Genomic DNA, 22,262 nt, shown 5'->3' on the forward strand with positions numbered 1-22,262 from the left:
ACACGTAAAGTTAGGCCCCCCTTTTTTTATTCATATTTTTTGCAAACCTCGACAGCACACCAGGCACCATATGCGGACAATAGCCTGTCTAAGCATTTCAGGATGAATATAAACCACGGTGCATTAACGTGGCATCTAGGTGCTGAAAAAAGTCAGACCGACACGTAAAGTTAAGGGCTTTTTTCATGCAATTTATTTAGATACATTTTATATCACAGAGTAAAAATGTTCGGTACAAATATGATTTTAAAAGTCCAATGAGAGCGTAAAATAGACCTTGTGGATGTCTGCTAGTTATCATAAACACTGTAAACATGTATATTATCAGTGAATGAAATACAATTTTGCATCGGTCTGTTATTTACACGGCCTCTTTTCAATCTGCGTAATTGCCTCAACACAAACCTTGTTACTAGAGCATCATTTGCCTTCAAATCAGCTGAATACATTTTTAAAATGCTTTCAAAGTCTACACCACGGCATCTATGAAATAAATAAAACAAACAATGTGCCCCGCAGGTAAATGATACATCATCCTGAATCTGGTTTTCATGAAATGTTATTAGGCCTGAAGTGTTTCTTTTTAAAAATTGCCATATGGTATTGGGGTACAGATAACTGTTTGGTGGCACGCCATAGGAGTCAAAAAACTCAGAGTCCTTTTCCGTTAGAAATATTGCTAACCAGTGTCGACCCCTTTGATCTTTACCGTCTGTATTGACTATTAAATGAAGCGGTCGCTGGCGATTACCCAGATACATTGGTAGAGTGTCAGCTGCGAATACACCTAAAAATGAATGTTTTGCCGTCTCGTCTTTGGCGAGAAAACGTTCCAGTTGCCACGTATTCATCATATATAGTCGATTAGCACCTCTCGCCTATGGTTAATCTGTATAACATTCTGAAAGACAGCGTAAATCAGAAGGTTTATAGTAGACGGTAGAGCGGCGCTAAAACGGAGCTCCAGACGTACATTGCCTGATTTTTGTATCGAAAAATGGCCGCCACCCACGTCGTTGTCAGGGCATAGATCGAAAGCCAGCATAGAATAGCCTTTCGAATACTATACACGATCCACAAAGAAGGGTCGGTCTGATGCGTACTTCCCAGCAACTTGCAGCACACCCAAATATTCTCTAGCCACACCCCCAGTTCCAAATGACGGCGTGTATGGTTTTGCCGGTATAGCTTGGCCGTCTACGGAGAGGCTGCTGTGAGATATATTATAATGCTTGAAATTAAAGGGGTTTCTGCCATATTCACCGCTAAATGCTGCGTTATCGACCAGCGCTACTATTACAGTTCTTGGCAAAAATCCGAAAAAAATATTCTCAGTATTCGATAGTAGCGCACCGGCTGGGATGCTGAACACTTTGAGCTCCACTCTTTCGATGGGGTACTTGGCATTACTGGTTAACAGAGTCTCGGCGTGAGCTAAACGCACCACTGGGCTCACTTTGACACGTTTCACAAATAGTGACGCCGCTAAGATATGCACTTTGTAATTTTCTGCGTCGCCGCTCATTAAGCAAAAAGTGTCTTTATTTCGAATCAGTTTAATCTTCACATCTAGACCGTTAAGCATTAATTTGTCTTGGAAAAATAAATCGCAGTGTAATTGCCCAATCAGTTCCACTTTACGACTTCGGGCTGTAAAGCTAGCTCTGCTCTTAAATCCCGCGTTAGCACCGTTTAAAGTCGTGTCCTCGTGCTCTCCAGCGGTGTCTCTGTAGAAGAGACCTGCAGAAAGTTGGCGTTTTAAAGTGGGGTCCCCATAATTAAGTACCGTTTCGAGATAAGCCCTGTATGGATACGTGTTGTTTGACTGGCTGATGAGCCGGTCGCCGAGGCTCACATCCAGTTGGTTAAAAAGTGAGGCTATGGGGTATGGAGAAAACGCCACTCGGGCTGCGGCGTCCAAATCGGATCCGTCTGCGTTAGTAATTTTGCACGACAGATAAATCAGGGTAGCTGAAAGGTCCAGGTAGTCATCCGACCGAGCTATGAAGAACTCTAAGGGGGCTGTGTCTGACAGGGCTGAAAGTGGCGGTACTTCGACATATAGAGAACTTTCAATGCTGGTTTGCGTTGGTGGTACTTGGAATAGGTCCAACTCTGACTTTGTGCATTCCTGGGAACCGCAAGGGACGGAGGCCATGGTCCGATTTAAAATATGTTGCCCTTAGAGACTCGTTTTTTTCCGTGTCTTCTCCGGGTCTTAAGCGAACTCTTTTGAGCCGGTCGCCGGCGCTTCACAACGCTTTGAAGGAACGCGGGCGGCCCCCTTAGTGATACACCCCTTTTTCTCTTCCTTCCTCTTTCGAGATAGATTAAACCTGAGCCTTCTTGACCCGTTTTGGTAAACTTTTTCATCACCGCCCCCGAAACGTGCCCTGCGACGTCTCGGGCAATATTTGCTGCAGCGGTTTTCACGTGCGGTTTTACCAACTGGAACCCTCTTCTTAAAAGCGGTACTGCTTTTCTGAAAAGGCTTCTGAATATACCGCCAACACCCGCCCCGCACATAATAGGTGCCCCGTGGAACCCCGGGAGGCCTGAGCCGGCTTGTGCTCTATAGTAATCCCTATAGAGCGACGCGTCGCCGTAATTTTCAGGTAAAATCATTATTCTAGTACACTTCACCACGTCGCGGCCTGAAATGAAGCTTCGCTATGACTTTACCCACTTTAAATCTTATATTAGTGTTCAAATCGTCCTTCAGTTCCAAAGTTATTGTGTGAAAATGTTTTTTGCTGATCGGTACATAATCTCTTTTGGTGTAAATGATGTTTATCATGCTATTATTCTTGCCTGTGATTTCCACGCACCGGAGGAGAGGCACGTAGCTATCCCCCACTCTCTGATGCTCTATCACGTCGCAGTATACAAACATCATATAAAATCCGCCGTGTACATCCGTGTAGGCTTTCCCCGCTGATGAAGAGTGGTGAACGTTAGGCGTCAGCCCCAACACTCTCCCCAGTTTTTCACGCACCAAAATACCGTAGTCTTGAGCATTCCTCAACTGCACTTTTCGAAGTCGTGGTTCATACGTTAATCTAAGGTCAACAAGTTCCGATATGTTACCAATGGATTTATTCATTACTTCTACAATGTCTCGTATGTTGTCATAGTGCCCCGGCGGGAAAGAAAGTTTGTGGGCGCTTTCCTTCTTGCGTACCACCGTAAATCTAACATCCTCTGTTTCAAAAGTGTCCCACGTGTGCGGGTACTGAATTTCTGTTAGGGCCACCTCCCAATCTCCTTGTAGATGAATAGGTTTTGCTAGTTTCACCGTAAAATTTGAAATTTTGTTATTAGGGAAAGTGTCCAAAGACGCGTTACTCGGGAGCGTCAGATAAAAAGGTCCGACCTCCATGGCGCTTCCGCGGTACCTAAATGCCTATATCCGCTGTTGTAGACTTTGTATATCCTTTAATTCACTCTCAGAGACCCAACTATTAAATTTATCAGGCCATCCCCGCCATTTAACTAGGCACTGTCTTTGTGCCCCGTGCCCCTTCTTTGCCAAAACGTTCTCAATACGGTACACACGATCTTGATCCTGTTTTATTTTTTGCAGCTCTTCTTTGTAAAAACACCCTTCGACCTCCTCCCCAGCATAGTCTTTTAAGTTAAAAACTGTAACGCCTGAATGCTTGGAAATCTTGTCTATCACAAAGATCTCATCTGTAAAAGTCTGCTCATACCCCTTTTGAAATACCCCCTTGCATCTAGATACCCTAACATGATCACCTTTTTTGAGCGTGTTTTTTGAAACAGGGTTGTTGGTGAACACGGACCCGTACACAGTTCTCCAAATTTTCAACTCATTTTGCGGGGATACTTCTACAGGGGACGTCTTAATGGTTCTATGATAGCTATGATTGTAACTTTCAATAAAATCTTGTAAACGATCTATATAACGAAATGTGTTGTACGCTGTAAAATACCGCCAAATTCGTGCCTTGAGAGTTCTGTTGAATCTTTCTACAATCGCCGCCTTCACTTCGTTGTTTGTAACAAAATGTTTTACACCATACTTGTTCAGCAGAGCTTTTAGCGTCTTGTTTTCAAACTCTTTTCCTCTATCTGTTTGTAACTTTTTAGGAATTCTCCCGCTGCTGAAAATGTAATCAAAGGCTTTTGTGACCGAGCTCCCCGATTTTTCCTTCAGGCCAACGGCGAATGCATACTTTGACAGTACGTCTATCACCGTTAATATAAATTTTACACCATCATTAACCGCGGCATGTTCACGGACGTCTAGAAGGTCCGCTTGCCATTGATGATTTAAGCCGCTGACTATCACACGCCGTCTTTGAAAGCGCTTTCTCGACCCCTTATGTAGCGTGTAGGCATCTTCGCCCGATAACCAGTCGCGTACCTGTGTTCTTTTAACACCGTCGTTGTGGATTTTGCTCTCCTTGTACAAGGCTTCTACACCGCCAAAACTACCAACTTTCGAGGGGTTGTAATAAACTCTTTTGAAAAGCTTCTGCATCGTAGCGCTTCTTGAACTAAAATACCGCAACCCCTACTCCCGCCCCCCTATTCTATTAATTCACTTTTGTTTTATTATTTTTCTTTATCAGATAATCAGAACTAGAAGCCGGTTTATTTTACAATAGTAGATTATTTAATAACACACGAATTAAACAGTGTATGATTTAAACTGGTAATATAGGAATGTACAGCGCTATAAACGATAATAACGATAAAAACATAGATATTTAACACAATGCTCTCAAAAACTCGTGACGTAGAATCAATATTTGGATTTTGCTAGCTATGAACGGTACCAGTCTTCTTACATCCTCCCCACGCCCCTTTTGCTCTCCTTGTACAAGGCTTCTACACCGCCAAAACTACCAACTTTCGAGGGGTTGTAATAAACTCTTTTGAAAAGCTTCTGCATCGTAGCGCTTCTTGAACTAAAATACCGCAACCCCTACTCCCGCCCCCCTATTCTATTAATTCACTTTTGTTTTATTATTTTTCTTTATCAGATAATCAGAACTAGAAGCCGGTTTATTTTACAATAGTAGATTATTTAATAACACACGAATTAAACAGTGTATGATTTAAACTGGTAATATAGGAATGTACAGCGCTATAAACGATAATAACGATAAAAACATAGATATTTAACACAATGCTCTCAAAAACTCGTGACGTAGAATCAATATTTGGATTTTGCTAGCTATGAACGGTACCAGTCTTCTTACATCCTCCCCACGCCCCTTCAAGAAGGCTCGACAAAACAAATCAGATATTGTATTCATGAAATTGAAAAACTGTTTCTTATTCAGAGTAGTTCCTAGGGTGCAAAATGTCCGCCTGATATAATTGTCGATGCAATCTTCGAGCACGTCGTCAGCGCCCAAGAAGATTTTGCTCTTTTCAACGTCGTAAAAGCCTCTAGGTTTCTGACCCAGTTCTTTTTCAAGCTCTTCGATGATTTCACATCGCTTGTTACGACATAGCGCGGTCGGGCGAAACACTGGTTTGGGGTACGCCATCTTTGCTCTGATCAGAAAATAAAAAGCGTCTTCCAGGCATCTAACGCTCGGTCGCACGCCGATCTCAACCATGTGTCGAAACACACTTTCCTGCAACGGAAAAACACACATACATAATAGTAGCAATCGCGAAGATCATCATGTTTTCATTTACTCTACATTAAGAAATGTCATGTTCCTCGGTTTTAAACTCCTGTAAAGATACTTGATCTTAAAATATCTACGGTAATTCTTCCTTCTCAAATGCTGTTTCATTATCAAGCGTATGTCTTCATCACCCGCTTCATACATACTTTTCACATGCTCTGATGGGGACTGTACTCTCTTAATATACTTTAAAACATTCGCAATCATCTTACTACAATCTTCGGGTACTGACATTTCTTTCAAGCCATAGACCGCCCCCAACGTCGCCATAATCTTATAGGGGTCCAGCTTGTAACATAGTTTCCGTATCAAACTGTCTTCATATTCATCACCCGTCGTGAGACAGTCGTGATGCAACTGACTCGGGTCGTCAATTTTACAACCTTCGCATTCGTCGTACCACCCCGCCTTTAAGCACAATTTTATGATCGCGGCTATCGCTGTCAAAAGTCCGCGATATCGATCCGTGCTCCAACTTTCACCACGACAAAATTGTACAATTGCGTCTAAGCGCTTACAGCTGCAGTTTTTATGCGTTACGGCAAGTTTTTTCTGTCTTGAGCAGCAGAGACATGAAAAACGTAGCGATGGCTGTGTGACTTCCATAGTCGTGCTAGCGGTTTTGTCGCCTGGGGCTCCTCCTCCTCTCTTTTGCTGATAAAAAGAAAAAAGGGGTTTTTCGACCTCAGCCTTCCTCACAACTACACGCCTCATCATCACACTCTTAAACACCCCAGAGGATTTGCCGAAAAATTGCGGTTCGTACTTACTTTTCGTTTTCCAACTTCGCACTTTTCTGTTTCGTTTACAGATTCTTCTCCGGAATCCATCTCTGTACAGTCGCTGGAGTCCTCGGGTTCAGGCTCTTGCAGGTCAATACCCTCGTCATCTTCACTTGGTTCCGCTCTTCCACCGCCGTCTGTAGCATCGGAGGTATTGCTCGCCATTTTAGCAACGCCACCAACCGCCTCTTCGCAGGCTCCGGTCTCGGGCTTTATATTCGGCATAGCCGATGCCTCGACGTCTGTCTCGGGCTTTTTATTCAGCATCGCCGACGACATCTCCGACGTAGTACCCGCAGGCGTTGTTGGCGCGCAATTTTCCTTATCACTATCGTCGAGTTCTGCAGCGTCGTCTGCAGCATTTGCCGCTTCCTTCAGCATCGCTGTTATAGTTTCTCCAAGGGGTCCCGCTTCCACGCTAGAGCAAGACATTCTCAAAGTTGTCTTAAAGCTCGAGCTTTTCTTTGTCGGAAAAAAGCGGGGGTTTCTTAACACACGGTCCTCGGAATGCTGGCTTATATCCTCTGTGAACATACTAGACACGCCCCGGGGTATGTTTGTAGACTCGTATTTCACACTACCCCCACTTCTTAGCAACCCTCCTGCATGCGTGGTCGATTCATACGTTTTTGATTTCATCGCAGTATCATTTTATAAGCCTTGATTCACAATTCCTAACTTATCGTTTTATACGCTTTATGATTTCATCGCCGTATCATTTTATAAGCCTTGATTCACAAATCCTAACTTATCGTTTTATACGCTTTTTTTTTTTTTTTTTTTTTTTTTTTATTTCATCGCCGTATCATTTTATAAGCCATGATTCACAAAATAACGACCTATAAAACAATAAAATGCTATAATCTTATCAATACGTTATAAGGACCGATTAAAACCCCGATTAAAATCAGACTTGGAACGCGTCCAATATAGACACACGGACCAAAGGGGCGTGGTCAAAGGGGCGTGGCCACCTGTCAAAAAATACATGGTGACGAGTAGTATACAACCTATACTACTCACCCCAGTACTAAAACCGCCCCCCAGTACACCACACCAGCCCCTTACTCTTCCAGCCTCCTGGGGAAACAGCTGATGTCTGGTACGGCCAGTCCAGCCTTAGAGGTGTGTTCTCACCCCCCACAACTAATACTATAAGTTCTTACAAACAGATTCTGATATACTACATATTTCGTAGTAGTTTCAGAGATGGAATGAAATAGAATTTCACTGGGCAAAGATGACTAGATAGCATTTTAAAGCTAATTTATTTCTGTGTTGAGTTTGGACAAATGTGTTTTCCACTTTTACACAATAGGAAATATTTCAGGGTCATATACATTAAAAATGACTGCTAAACATTTACAGTAAATCCATCCTAGTGATTGCAAACATGTAGGACGGCACCACATAAACTAAGCATGGTAAGTGTTACTTTAGATATGATCTGCAGGATGGTTTACTACTTAATGGTGTCATATTAGAGGCTGTAGTGGGTGTCCCTTACCATCTTTAGGAGTGGTAAGGTAAGCGTTTGTTATTCCAGGAACTTTAATGAATGGTCTTTTCTTTTAAGCTTTCATTGTTGGACTGTTCCAAAATGTTTGTATTAATCTAGTACTTCACGTTCTAGTGTGTGCAGTGACTCCATTACACCTTTCTGTCCTGTTTTTTTAAGTTTCAGAGTTGTTCCATTGTCAGCACCTGTTAGTAATGAGTGACCACATCAGTCGTAATGCATGATTATATTTAGTAACTGAGTTGCAATCGCTCTTGCCTACCCTTTTGCACCAAAGTAACAAAGATAATTGCAGTAAAAGTATGTCAATATTTCTTTGCGTACCAAAAGTTTCAGGTGTGCATTTACATTTTTAAACCACCCAAAATCATCAACATATTGAACAGATCACTTTTTATTCAAGTATTTTTTCACACCTTACCACCTTCACAAAACTTATATAATCCAGTTGAAAAAGAAGTTTGAACCAAGCACTGCCTTACTTACCAGCAAGGACATTTAATAAAGGCAGTAAAAATGTTTTGTGATCTGGTTCATAGTGTTTATATTGTATGTTATAAACCTGATGTGATTTGCTGTGGTAAAAGTAAAAACCTTAAAATCATACCTAAATGCGTGCTGATAATTGTTATGATTTATATTTTTTAACTTACCATCTTGAAAATGGATTGTTTAGGATTACTATGACTATGAAATACACACTATAGAAAATAAAATATTTTATCAGACGTTGTGTTTGTTAGAGCATGTTCCATGGACGTAATGTGCTATTCAAAGGGATGTATTAAAGCAATCACACCCATTAGTTCAGAGTTATGTCTCTTCTAGGATGTCTGCAGGCAAACCTTAAAGAAATAGCAGTGACTGCCCCTCCAGTTATGCTTCTCATTCAAAACATAAATCCTTGTGTGATGGAACTTTGTAGATTTTTTCATCAGTGCCTCTGTGTCAGTGAAAGAAGATCTACAAGGAAGGAGTCCAAGAGGTAAACTTTGCTTTATTTACATGCTAAACATGTGTGGTCTATGTATTTTTTAATACATGCATCTTCTTTGGGTCCTTGTGTGTAATGTTAATTAGCAGAAACTGTAGCTCTGAAATTATTAAATATTTTAAATGGCATCAACACATAATTTTTGTTAATAATGTATATTTTTAGAGAATGATAGCATTTTGCTGTGCATATTTTTTTTTCTGTGAAAAGAACATAAAAACAACAGTTTGAATGCCGAATTTTAAAATAGCCAGTTTTGAGCTCGCTGCCCTTCTGCTTTAAGTACAAGCAGTATTTGAAGTAATTCTATTCCGAAGGTAGATAAACATATAGCTTGCCAAACAACAGGGTTCTCAATATTAAAAAGAGCATAAACAATTGCAGGCTGATATGGTTTTGATGCAAATTCAACAAAGAAAAAACAGAAAATATCTTATTTAAATGCAGACACCCAAATTCATAGTTCTAGTAAAATGTGTTATTGTTCAAATTGCAGCATCTAAGTCTTTATTGCACCATAAAACACCCCTAATCTACATACATTGTCATTTTAAGCAGGCAATCAGGAACATGAACTAAACAAAAAACAGAACGTTCATGTGAGATTTAATTTCTCTCGTCCTGTTTAACATAAATCTATGACTTTAATGTAAATCATATTTCTTCAACTACAGCTTGGACTTAATTGCATATCTAAGTTTCAATTCGGTACACAAAAAGTGAAATCCACAAGTGCAGATTTCACGTGTCAATTCATATAGTAAGGATCTCTGAAGATTACGCCTCACAGAATACATTTGTTGCTACAGAAAAGCTGCAGTATGGGGGATATTGCACTATTGTTGGTTCCCAGCTGGCTTTTTACTGTTAACTCAATATAATTACGAAGGAATGCTAACACCCAAGTTAAACACCTAACCTTAGAGCTAAACATGTTGGTACCTTTAAATGTATTGCTGGTTATCTTTTAATTAATGGCATTGAATAAAAACATCTGCTTTGGCCCCAATCAGGTTTACAATGGGCATGAACATCCCATGTTATGGAGCACATGAAACATATCACATACTTTATAGAGAGCATAGATAAACCTATTAACTGTTCAAAATTAACTTGTCTATAATAATAAATAAAATGTAACTAAGTAGCACACCAAGATTTCTAAACACTTTTCGCTGTTCCTTCTTCAAACTTAACAATACCCCAAAAACTAAAATTGATAAACAATATTGCGGGCTGATTGCAATCTATTTAAGCATATCTCTCAGGCTATCTTTGCCTGATTTGATTTTCAACAAACCACTTTAGCTTTATTTTTTTGCAGAGATTTAGAGGCAATTGAAAAGCTGCAGCCACCTAAGAATCTTTCAATCTGATATTTAGAATGGTTTTAAAATCCTAATAAAATACTTATCTTATATTGTTCAGACTCAAAATGGTTAATTTCCGAATAAGAATAATTTATTCTGAATGTAGTTAAAGGTAAAAATTATTGAAATAGAATATTGTAAAGAATCAGCAAAAAAAGAAAATAATACAGAAAGAAATAGGTTCATAGTCATAACTAGTATAATTGATTAGCTTAGCCAGTGACTCCTACCCATCAACTCAAAACTACTGCTGTAATGCTATGAGGTCTATTTTTGAATTTGTTGTATGGCTAAAATAATATTGCCAAATAATAGTCCCAATTACAAAAATGTATACATTTATGAAAAATGGGTGTGAGAAAGTGAACTAAGCACATGTGTAAAAATCACACACATTAAACATGCATAATTAATGTTTTAATATAAACTAATACAATAACGGTATGCTGCAGGCTACCCTCAATAACTTTAACTACATCTTTAGGTACTGTGTTCAAAACTATTCCTGGTACTTCAAACATGCAACTTACATCTGTGAGAGGGCGAAAAGAAATGTCCATGCATACAGTAAGTAATACCATTCTTAATTCTCTTAAATTGTTTATAAAACCACTTAACCTAATTATAAAACATAAAAAATATTAACTAACCCGGTGGCCTAATGTAAGCAGTTATTACAACTACATTGCTTTGCATCCTGATTATCATATAAGAATTAGTAAAATATGCTCTGACAAACCAATATGAAAAATGTAACTGTAACTAAATGATTTCTAGATGGAATGCAGATGAGTCTAACCAACATTTTAGAGAGCTACATCTGTGTGTTTTTTCTGTAGCCATCTTAAACAACTCTGTTGACATTCTTTGCTTTTCAAGTTGTGTAAGGCAACTGTTTCTTTTCCCTGTTTTCAAGCCTTTATTTAAAATTGAACTTTTTTTTATAATTTCAACATTTCAAAGTCAATACTATCTACACATTTTTTGTCCACAATCATTGTTACATGTTTGTGTTTATATGCTGTATTTGTGCAGTGAGAAGCTAGCCGAACAGCAGAAGCGCCCACTTTAAGAGTATCTTTCCAACAACGTACATATTAATATGACAGTGTAATTCAGTTCTGATGGTTTCTTCACCCTTACACAAATCTAACAGGGCTTCGAAAATCATAAAAACTTCCCTAGACCTGCTAGTCTATTAACCTGAATATTCTACTCGACCTAACTGTAATGTACTTGACCCATGAACTGGTCTCAAATTCTGTGATCCTAGGAAAATATTTTGTCTTATGGAGCCACCATTTTATTTATTATCACACAAGAGAGCACCTTCAAATATGCAAGTTCACTATTTCTGCTGTATAAACTGTTTTTATTTACTAGACTAAATGTTTGCTCCATGTATAACAAGAATTGAGCACATATATAGGATACACATAATTCCTGGCTTGCCTCTTAGTTCACTAATAGCATTGTCATCTGGGCAGGAGAAGCAATAATTCCAAGTTCATGTTTAAAATCTCACTTTTCATGAATATATTTCTAACGCATGATGTAGTGCACTGTCATTTACAGACAGCATATTTTCAATTGAAATGGCCACAAAACCTTCCCACTAACATGTAGTTTTACTGATAATAGCGCTTAAAAATGCTTGGAAATTGGGTTTAAGCAAAAATATTTAAAATTTGCACATCACCAAGTAAAGGGTCTAATTTGTTTTGATCCTATAAAAATATTTATTTGCACATCACCAAGTGCAGTGTCTAATTTGTTTTGATCCTATAAAAATATTTATTGCACATCACCAAGTAAAGTGTCTAATTTGTTTTGATCCTATAAAAATATTTTTCACCACAGATGTGTCTTCATACCTAGTGAAATATATTTGACATGTTTGAACAGTTCACTTTCAATGTTGTGTTAGAAAAAAAGCCTGACATCTACACCCTCTCATTTCACATGCTTTGCACAGTTCACTTTACAAACTCCTGCAACTTCAGTCACAGAAAGGAAAATAAATGTAGGAAGACAGATTGACTTTTGATCTCTCTCTCTGAAAGCCAGCAAATGTGACAAGATAACAAGATTTAAAGGCATCTTTATTGCTCTTTCACTTTGTGGGCAATAAAGATGCCTTTAATTCTTTTTATCTTGTCACATTTGCACTGCTTTCTGAGACAAAGGTCAAAAGTCAGTTTATCTTCCTACATTTACTTTTTGTTCTGTGACTAAAGTTAGAGGATTTTCAGCTCACCAGAAAGGGCAGGTAGTCCCTAAAGAGCCCTGACTTGGTACTTTTATCAGATTGTTTTGGTTAGCACATCCCACATCATAGTGTTATTTCTATTGGTCTTAATCACAATGCTCTAATTTAAAACCCAATTCATTTTTGCAATGTTTGAGATCTTTTCTGCCATACAGCCCATTGTCAAATACCATTCAGCAAGTATTAACAACATTGCAGGTACTTCTACATTTTTTTCACTTGCTTGGGTCAGGAATTAAGTGTAACCCCCTTTAATCTGTAAAGATGTATTAAACTAAGCCTGAGATCAACTCCTGTGTGTTATGGCACAGAGCAGGAGGGTTTAATTTAGAGACAATGTGTAATGCAGTTAGAAATATCAAAATAGTTAAAAAGACAAAATCACATCACAATAAAAATCCTACTCCAATTTCTAAAAATAGAGACAAAAATAATCAGCACGATGACACTAAAATGACAAAAATCCAATGTAATGAGGGGAGCCGGAGATATGAATTTAGCGTCAATCTATAGTCCTGGTTCACGGATGACCAAGTCCTAGACATGATTTCAGGCCGATGGCATTGGAGCCCAGGTTGGATATGCCAAGCATGAGCGTCTTGGTCAAATATTTTACTTTCTAACTTAGGGTCCCGATTTAAGATTTGGCGGTGGAGCCATCCTCTGCCAGGGTGATGGAGTAAACTACTCTGTCGCCCTGGAGGTGGTCCAGACGACCAAACTTAGAACTGTTCATCAGCTCGGCAGACATTTCAACCATGGACAGGAACTGTTGTCAAGGCCGTTCTTACCAATGTATTGTAATTTTGCAGTATGGCTCCGTCAAACATGACAGAGCCGTATGGAGCATTTTGCAGTTTTCAGTGCCCCTTAGTGAACACTGACCTGTATGATCACCCATCTAAATTAGGTAGGTGAACATACAGGTTAAACTCCAATGGCCCTTACTCCATCTGGCAGTTGGAGGGGTGATACCACAGCGGAGGCAGAACAGTCTCTGCCACAGTTGCACTAAAGGTTCACCCGCATTTACATTGTGCGAATAGACCATTATGTTGACGGAAGTGTACCATGTCACCGAAAGGAAGTACCCTTTCTGCCAGCATATAAAAATGGCCCTGAGCCTCTGAAATGGAAGTTGAAATCCTACAAGGAGGCAAACTTGCAGGCTATATCTGCTCAAGTCCTCTGGAAGTCAAATAGCCACTGGACAAGATCACATTGAAGTTATTGGTTTGGCAGGAAAATCTCATATCATTTACAGGATGGCTGCTCAGTCACAAATGTGACAGATACCCGGTATGACTTGTTACATGTGCATTATATCCTATGGACTTTAATTCTTTTATGAAGCTTAAAATCCTCCAGTGGGGCAATTCTGAGGATGTATCTGACAAAGTCATGCCAAAATCTGATACCTTTTCTGTGTGGTCCCACTGATGCACCAGAGGAGGTCTTGGAAGACCCAACTTTTCAGAGTTCCGCTTGATCCATTCTAAGGCTCCCAGGTGCTCAGGAATAGCTCATAGGGGCTCACTCCAGCAGTGGCAATCAGCAGGGTGTCATCCAGTTGCTACTGGTCAGTTGTACACTTCAAGAAAAAGGCCTCTTGCACCTTGCTGTATACTGTAGCCACACAGTAGGTCAGCCAACCAACCCTAGGTGATCACCTTTTTGCCTTGGGTACAAGTGGAAGCAGGCCGAGCCCTTCAGGCCTACTCAGAGAGGATGTTCAGTCTTCTTCTGTTCTTATGCAGTTCCAGAAAGGGCTCTGAGTAGTTGTTGGTGTAGTCCATTTTTGTACACTACAGTGGGGGGGGGGGGGCACTCCCTAATAAATGGTGCAAATGTTCTCAGGGGCAGCTTTAGCCATTTTTACACCACATTCTGTTAGCTGTACTGCAAACTACCCCAGAGTAAGAGAAATCTAAGGTGGCAGAGGCCTTTTGCCCTTGAAGGCAGCCAGTCAGGTGTTTGTTTAGGGAAATTAGCAGTGCCCTCCTTCTAAGCTACATCAAGCTGATTCTGGGGCCACACCCACCCTTCCCCACCAACAGAGACGAAACCAGGCTAACTACTGTGTGTCCTGTGATCAAAGGGTCCCCCCTCCCTGATCCTTCCATGCACTAAACAATGATTGGGCAAGCCTCACCCTTGCTCCTTTGAAGCAAATTAAAATCCTGAACCCTCTCTGCTCTTCCTGACATGACAGGTGTCACATACCTCCCCAGCCCACTCATTCATTGTCTCTGTTACGGGAACAGTTTTCAGATCTCATTAAGGTCAAGCACTGCCAGGGGAAACTGCAGACAGACTAATGCATATTTGCCTTCAGGAGCTTGAGGCAGGGAACACGTAACTTTCTAAAATGTAATTTTCCAAAAGATTTAATAGAATTTTTTTGTATCATTTAATTGGATTTAGTTGAATTTTCAATACATATTAAACATAGTCGTTGAAGCAAACCTGAGATAGCAGAATTATTAAGGATCAATCTGCACTCTACTTTTTCTCATAGCTTTTGGGGACTTGTCACAGCAGGAACATGCCATTTCCAACATCAGATTTCTACATTTCCTACTTTTAAATACTAGACATCCTACCTTGTGGGATACAAGGCCTCCTTTGGAGTGACATTACTATTTAAAAGGGAAGTTTTCCCCTATAAAAAGGGTTATTTTGACAGGTCACACTGCAGGTTTAAACTACAGCAGTCAGGTTACATTGGTATGCCTGAAGCCATTTGTTCCTTGTCACACTAGTGAATGGTACAATAGGTGCTGCAGTCCACAGTTGATTTTTAATTTTCCATGCTATGGGTGTAGTTTCTACACCATGTACTGTAGTCTTACAGGAGAGATAAATATCACAATCAGGGATTAGCAAATCTTTACTTATTTTAGAGATTAGAGCACAAACACTGGGCATTGGAAAGCAGTACCCTAGTGTGCAGAGTCTGAGAACGAGTAACATAATTCTGGAAAAAACTGGGATGATCTCGCAAAAAGGGTCATTTTCTCAAAGTATCAATTTCTAATATGTGGAAGCCTTCACTCCTCTGGGTTGGTATTAAAAGACACCCGTTACTGGGGCGCAGACGGCTCCTTGCACCCTGGGCATGAGTGCCACTGCATCTTGTGTCCTAATCATTCTACCTATAATTCCTTTCTATTTGCTATCTTCATGCCACTATTATCTCCTACTCTCACCCTTTCTTATCTCTGTACACTTCCACTTGATCTCCCAGCTTGTCCTTACCGCCTATCTCCCTTTATTTTTACCTTTTTGCTCTCCTTGCTCTTCCTTACAGTCCCACTTTTCTTTCTCTATTTCCCCTCTGCTCCACTTTGCCCTCATTTTGTTTCCTCTCATCAATCTATGTCCTACTCTTTTCTCTCCCACAAAGTCATTCTAATCTCCCTGTTATCACCCATTCACCCCTTACTCTTTCAAATGTATATCTTGACTCTGCTTCTCACTCATCTTGTTCCTTTCCTTGGCTCCGACCTCCTTTTACTGCACCTCTTAGTCCACCTATCCCCTTTAGCTTGTTTTATTACTCTTCCTTTCTTCCTTTCTTCCTTCCTTTCTTCCTTTCCTTCTTTCCCTACCCTTTTCCTTTCCTTTCTATGTTTCACTCCCCTATCTTTCTTTTCCTCTCCCCTTCTTGCTTTCCATGTCCGTTTCATCCTCTCCATACATGTTTCCTTTTCTCTCTAAACTCAATTCTCCCTCTTCCTCACACTCCCAAATCACCGTTCCTCACCATCTCTCTATTATTTCTGTCCTTCCTACTTTTCTACTTTCCTATCCAGTACATTTTCTTACTTTCCAATCCCCGTTCTCTTCCAATCCAGAAACTGTCTACCGAAATTTGGCATGCTCAGTGCCAGATGCAAACCATTTTTCTTGCATGATGCAGTGGCCCCTTCTCTGTGGCATCTTCATTGCCTTCTGATTTTGCAGAGTAAAGCAACATTTGCTCTGCTTTGGACATTTGGTAACCTCATATTAGCTTGCAGTAAGAACACAAATTGTCCTCATAATATTGACAAGTACCTGTTTAGAGATTTTGATCCAAATTTATTAACTCTTTGCACTGAGTTTGCATCATAAAAGTGACACAAACCCAGCATCTAGTGTTTTGGTTGGATTTACTTTCAAACGCAAATCATGATTTGTGTAGGAAAGTTGCCCACAGTAACGCAAAGTAGCACTATGCACTAAATTGTGCTACTTTGCATTAGGAAGGCGTACCTTAGGTGGTACAAGGGTATTCCCATGCAACCACCCATGGGTTTTGAGGCAAATCCCTATCTAATAACATTTATAGATGGGGAATTCAGCTAAAGCATTTCGTCCCCTCAAGGCAAGCGTACCAGTGGAGTAACCCTTCGCAAAAGGTTGACTGGGCACCTTTCTGTTGCTTATTGTTGTATTTGGGTGATAAATTGGTACTAATGAGGTGAAAGATTTGCCCAGTTAGTGTTAGCATGTGTGAAATGCCAAAATAATAACGTAATACTATGACAAAATATGCAGTATTATGCTATATAACTTGGCTTTTCTTGCCGCATAATTCAACCCTGCTGCATAATTTGGTCCTTTCTTGCCGCATACTTCAAGTGGACCGGAATATGGCAGAAGGCAAAGCTGGGCAAGCCAACAAATTAACAGGGACAGCTGAGGCAAGAGTCTGCTTTGGCTCTTAAGAACCCATACACAAGCTAAGCCTTGAAAATGTGGCATGTCAATTATACAGCACATATTATGTTAGACTATAGTAGGTCTTCGGAAGCACCTCGTCTTGGTACATCAGATTATGTGCAAAGTATTTATTAAACATGAACTGAGAATCGTTCCTGCTCCCCCACCACCTCCCCACAAAAACACAATGCTATTAGTGAACTAAAAGGCAAGTCAGGGGTAATGTGTACCCATATGTGGCCTACATTAAAATGATAGATGGAGCAACTTTATTTTGTACAATGCAAAGCCTGAATTCATGTATTTGAAAGTGCCGTCTTTGTGATGATGAGTAAAAAGGAGGATCAGTTTACAAGTATTTGGCTATTCCTTAAGGTGAAAGTTTAATGTTTTTTAAAACATTTTATGAGCAACCTCGACTGGAAATTATTGGAGAGCTTTACCTGAGCATGAAGACTGGAACCTGTTTCCAGGGCCGGCTTTAGTGCTGGTGGTGCCCAGTGTGACACTGTTTGTTGGCGCCCCCCCCCAACCCCAATGACCACCCCTGCCACAGATTCCCTCACTACCATCCTTTAACAGTGCCCCTCAAGTCTCCATAACCACCCTCTCACTGAAGCATTCAATAGTTTTACAAGCCACTCATACCAGTGAAGGGCGACAGAGCACTTTACATCACACACACATTACACAGAGACAATCAATCATACATGTGTAAATCAGCCTATAGGAAATGAATGTTACATAAGACAGAGGATTACAAGGTGTGCCACTTACATGTCATCCATACTGGAAGGCAGCATAATGGAAGTATGCTTGGTGTGGAGAAGTGCAAACTCAGGATTTAAAACGTAACACCATGGTTGGGGGTTCTTTTTAACAATAATTGTTTCCAACCCAAACAAATCCTTTTTGCAACATTAGAATAAGGAAAGACTGGGTAAAAAAATCATAAAGCACTAATATATACCTTGCAGTTTGTTAATCGCTCGCTGTTCTATTTTAAGATTTTAACCTATAAACGGCAAGTAACCCACAGACCTATCCTCATAAATACAGTTCTGTGATTTGCATGGTAAACGTTCTTTGTATCATACATATTAACCCTCTGTGCTACCTGGAGATGAGTCAAAACATTGATGAGCCAAAACTCCGATCTCACTCCAGGAAGAACATTAATCCCTGGAAATATCTTAACATTTTTATTGTGGCCTGCAAATTGCTGGTGGCCAGAAACGAGGCAGCAGGTGCTTTTCAAACCTTAATATACTTGTCCTAGGGCCAGCCCTGCAATGTTCCCCCACTTCCAATGTCAGCAGCACTGGCCGTAATGCCACATCCACACCCTTTTTATTGCAGTGTGAGTCACATTCACATTTATTTTGTTTCGCTCTGCCTGCTAGGGGCCTCTTGGAACACTGGAAGCAGCCCCATTGTCATTTAACGTATTTACTGGACCTTCTGGTGCGTCTCCTGCCTTGAAAAAGGATATTTTCAGGCTTCCCTTTTGTTATGCCTATGCTCCTCAAGGGAAGAGCTCGCTCCCACTGAGTGTCTGGGTGCTGTAAGAGGCACGGCTGCGTGGGCACGCAAACGCGCAGCCTAGAGGGAACATAGGTGGTAACTGATTCTGACTGTCCCTTGGCTCTGCTTAAATGAGCCCAGGGCCAGTGCTATGGTGAAAACACACACACACATTAGGGTACACTATGTGTTAGGGTACCTCTATGATTGGCGCAACATACCCTATAAGCCCCTAGTGCATAATTGGGCAGGAGGATGAAAAGCACCTTTAAGTCCATAGTATGCAATAATTCATTGCAGTTTAGAGGCCAGCAGCCCTTTCTGCAGTTGCATATTTGCATTGCTGAGAGGCTGGGGTCCTTTGAAAAGCAGCTCGGTGTTTATTGTAAATTGTGCCCAAACTCGACTTTGGTGGTAGGGGCAATTAAAAATTGATAGACTACAATATTGTGTCATATTAGGTACCCCCATGGTCTCCCCCAGGGGTGGGGTGTTAGTTACTTATCAGGAGGCCCCTATAAAAGATGGTTTGAATGCCCTGGAGATAGAGAAATTGCACATTTCAAATCCACCATTGTAGTAAAGTGCTTCTCAAAATCGACTTTTGTGCTAGGAGTACTGTAGAGTGAAGATCTACACTATTGTTGCATATTCAGAACCCCTAAAGTGTCACCTAGGTGTCCCGGGATTGGGGGGGTCATTTAGCTATAAGCAGGGTCCTTATAAAATATGTTGTATAGGCACTGGTGTTGGATAAATTGGACATTTCATTTTCCCCATTGTAGATCACCAGCCTCATAGGTTAACGTTGCAATAGTTTATCAACTCATAACTAACAATAGGAATCAAAGAAAATATCATTCAAGGACTTAGGAGAAGGGTATTGATAGATTCAACAATATGCTAATGTTGAATTTATCCTGAGATATACAGAAAATAATTAGTAAGACTTTCTTGTCTGAAAGCCAAACATCATCCTTCCTGTGGCCTCCCCTGATTGGTAGAATTAAGAGGATTAGCTAGGCTGCTTTGATGAAGTGATGAGTAGCACTCAAGGAGAGAAGCTACCTCTTGTACCAGGACCCTTTGTCCAAAGGAATTCCAGAACTGAGGTCATAAAGCATCAGCTTTAAAGGCAGAAGGGGACAGGCAGGGACAGCCAGGTCCATCTACCCCCTCCACCCTTCGACTGAGCCCAGCCAGATGGTAGGCTTAAGGAAGGAATATACATATGCCAAGAGGAGGGGAGCTATGGAAATGAGCCATACTGGAGGTTGGTTTAGCTAGTTCTTGCTCCTCTGCTGAGATTTCAGCCATATTGAATTTTGGAAAGATAGTGCTCTATGGTAGAATATTGTGCCACACTTTGGAGGAAGGGGTCATGCTCTGGGGTGTTGCTCTGCATATCATTGGACAGGAGCACCCGCCTGCTTGACCCCAGAGAATACTGAATATGTATCTGGGAGGGGTAGAGCCTCTCAGGTATGCTGCTTGAATCTAAGAGAAGAAGAAGGGTCCATGCAGGAAATTTGATTTGCACCAACCAGGCCCTGCACTCTGGCTGCGCCTGCTGCACTATCTGGAACTATGGCCATGTGTGTCAGGGACTGTCCGGGACTATGTCAAGAACAAAGTCAGGGACTTGAGCAAGGACTGAGGACTGGGTAGAAAACGTACTGTGCACAGAAAGAGTAGTACAGCTCTGCCCAGGATCACACAGGGAATCAGAGGGGAAAAAGGGATCCAAAGGGGAAGCCTGTACAGTGAACAAGATGGCTAATACTCAGAGAGGAAGGGCACTCACAAAGCAATTTAGCATTCAGACTAACTACACCCAGGACGGACGTGCAAGACATATATGTAATGCAACATTAACAATAAAGGGAATGTGGGGTAAAGCACTCAGGAGATCCACACGGTAAGACTGAAGCTCAATCAGTTCCTCGCCCACAATTGCTGTTACAGATACTGACTAAAAATACCAACATATAGGATATGTATGCAAAGGTAGGATCTGTGGAGCTTATACAAATGGTGATGTTATAACTGTAACTCAAAGACAATACTCACAGTGAACAAGAAACACCACCTAGGTAGTCAGCTGTGCGCACGGATCCTGGCGATAAAACAGGAACACGCAAGGCAGTAAAAGCAAAGGGGTAGAACTAAACACAATCGCAATAGACAAGGAGCTAGCAAGGAGGAGTGCTTAACAGGAAAGGAAGGAAATTACAGGCAGTGCTGGTTCAGGAACAGGGAATTACTAAAGCTACAGGAGTCAACGTAGCACTGCAGGCAGTGCTGGTTCAAGGAAACAGGAATTAGCTACAGCTCAGGAAACAAGGAGTCAAGAGAGCTCTGCAAGCAGTGCAAATCAGGAACAAGAAATAGCTGAAGCCCAGGAACAGGAACAAAGAATAACTATAGCTCAGGAACTCAGGAAACAAGGTAGCACTGTTGGCGGTGCTAATTCAGGTACAATGAATAGCCATAGCTCAGGAAACAATGTAGCACTGCAGGCAGTTCTAATTTAGGCACAAGGAATAGCCATAGCTCAGGAATCAAGGAATATCAAAAGCTCAGGAAACAAGGGTCGGTCTCACTGGAAAACAGCTACAATGACCAACACTGGGCTGAAGGGAGCTGGGGCTTAAAAGAGCTCACAGTACTCATGCGCATCAGGTGTGAGGAGGCTAGCAGCAGCCAGCCACAGGTAAGCTGAATTCCTCCACCCATCCTTGGCTTGCAGGGTTGGAGACAAAGCAGGGAGCAGGGGATTAAAGGTAATGGAGTTTTCAGCATGAGCAGACTGGCTTCCACAAAACCCGGCATGGATTGGGAATGAACGTCAATTCCTAAATGATATCCAAATGCCTGGAAGTCAGGATATGCATACAGGGTAGTGTCTGGAAGCATAATAGAATATAGGAAAGCCCCACAATTCGGCCTCCTGGTGGTGGGAACGAGAGTACAGGAAGTGAATCGTGACAGTACACCCCCTCCAACAACCGGCTCCCGGAATCTGGGACTCGATTTAAAGCCTTTGCTGCTATGAAATAAGTCCATTTCCATCAGAGATGTAGTGCAAGATACCAGAGGACTGCAGGAAAAATGTGATGTTCTGGAGGGTAGAATAATACGCTGTAAATTAACAGCATTGTTGGAAGCAGGACCTGAAGAGTCCAAATCCAGTAAAAGGGGCTTAGAAGCTTGAATCAAAGGTGTTTGAAGTCCTGATGATGGCAGGCTAAAGTAGCACTCTGAAAACAAAGGAAGATTGACTGTAGGGCCAAAAGCAGAGAACAGCAGGAGGCACAGAAGTCAAAGGCAAATTGGCTGAAGACAAATGAGGTGACAGGAAGCAGACCTGAAGTTCTGGCCCTGGAGGAAAACATACCGAAGACTCGCATGCAGGCGACTTTAGAAGC

The 22,262-nt window shown here is 41.1% G+C and overlaps 2 protein-coding genes across 3 annotated transcripts in view; one reads left to right on the top strand and one right to left on the bottom strand.

Moving 5' to 3' along the window:
- The window catches only part of OC90 (otoconin 90), an 875,163-nt gene that overhangs the window by 199,464 nt on the left and 653,437 nt on the right, over positions 1–22,262 (top strand). The window lies entirely within an intron of this gene.
- LOC146830715 (uncharacterized) lies at positions 5,031–6,933 on the bottom strand. 2 transcript variants are annotated; one of them, XM_085604913.1, is made up of 2 exons: positions 6,440–6,933; positions 5,031–5,612 (listed from the first exon to the last, which is right to left on the bottom strand). In XM_085604913.1, exons 1-2 carry the CDS (start codon positions 6,881–6,883, stop codon positions 5,148–5,150), a joined length of 909 nt encoding a protein of 302 aa, XP_085461039.1. In that variant the 5' UTR covers positions 6,884–6,933; the 3' UTR covers positions 5,031–5,147. The 2 variants fall into 2 exon arrangements, with proteins under 2 accessions (XP_085461039.1, XP_085461038.1); XM_085604912.1 differs by having other exon boundaries at positions 5,031–6,323.

This window comes from Triturus cristatus, chromosome 5_1 (assembly GCF_964204655.1).
Source record: "Triturus cristatus chromosome 5_1, aTriCri1.1, whole genome shotgun sequence".
Taxonomy (NCBI): domain Eukaryota; kingdom Metazoa; phylum Chordata; class Amphibia; order Caudata; family Salamandridae; genus Triturus; species Triturus cristatus.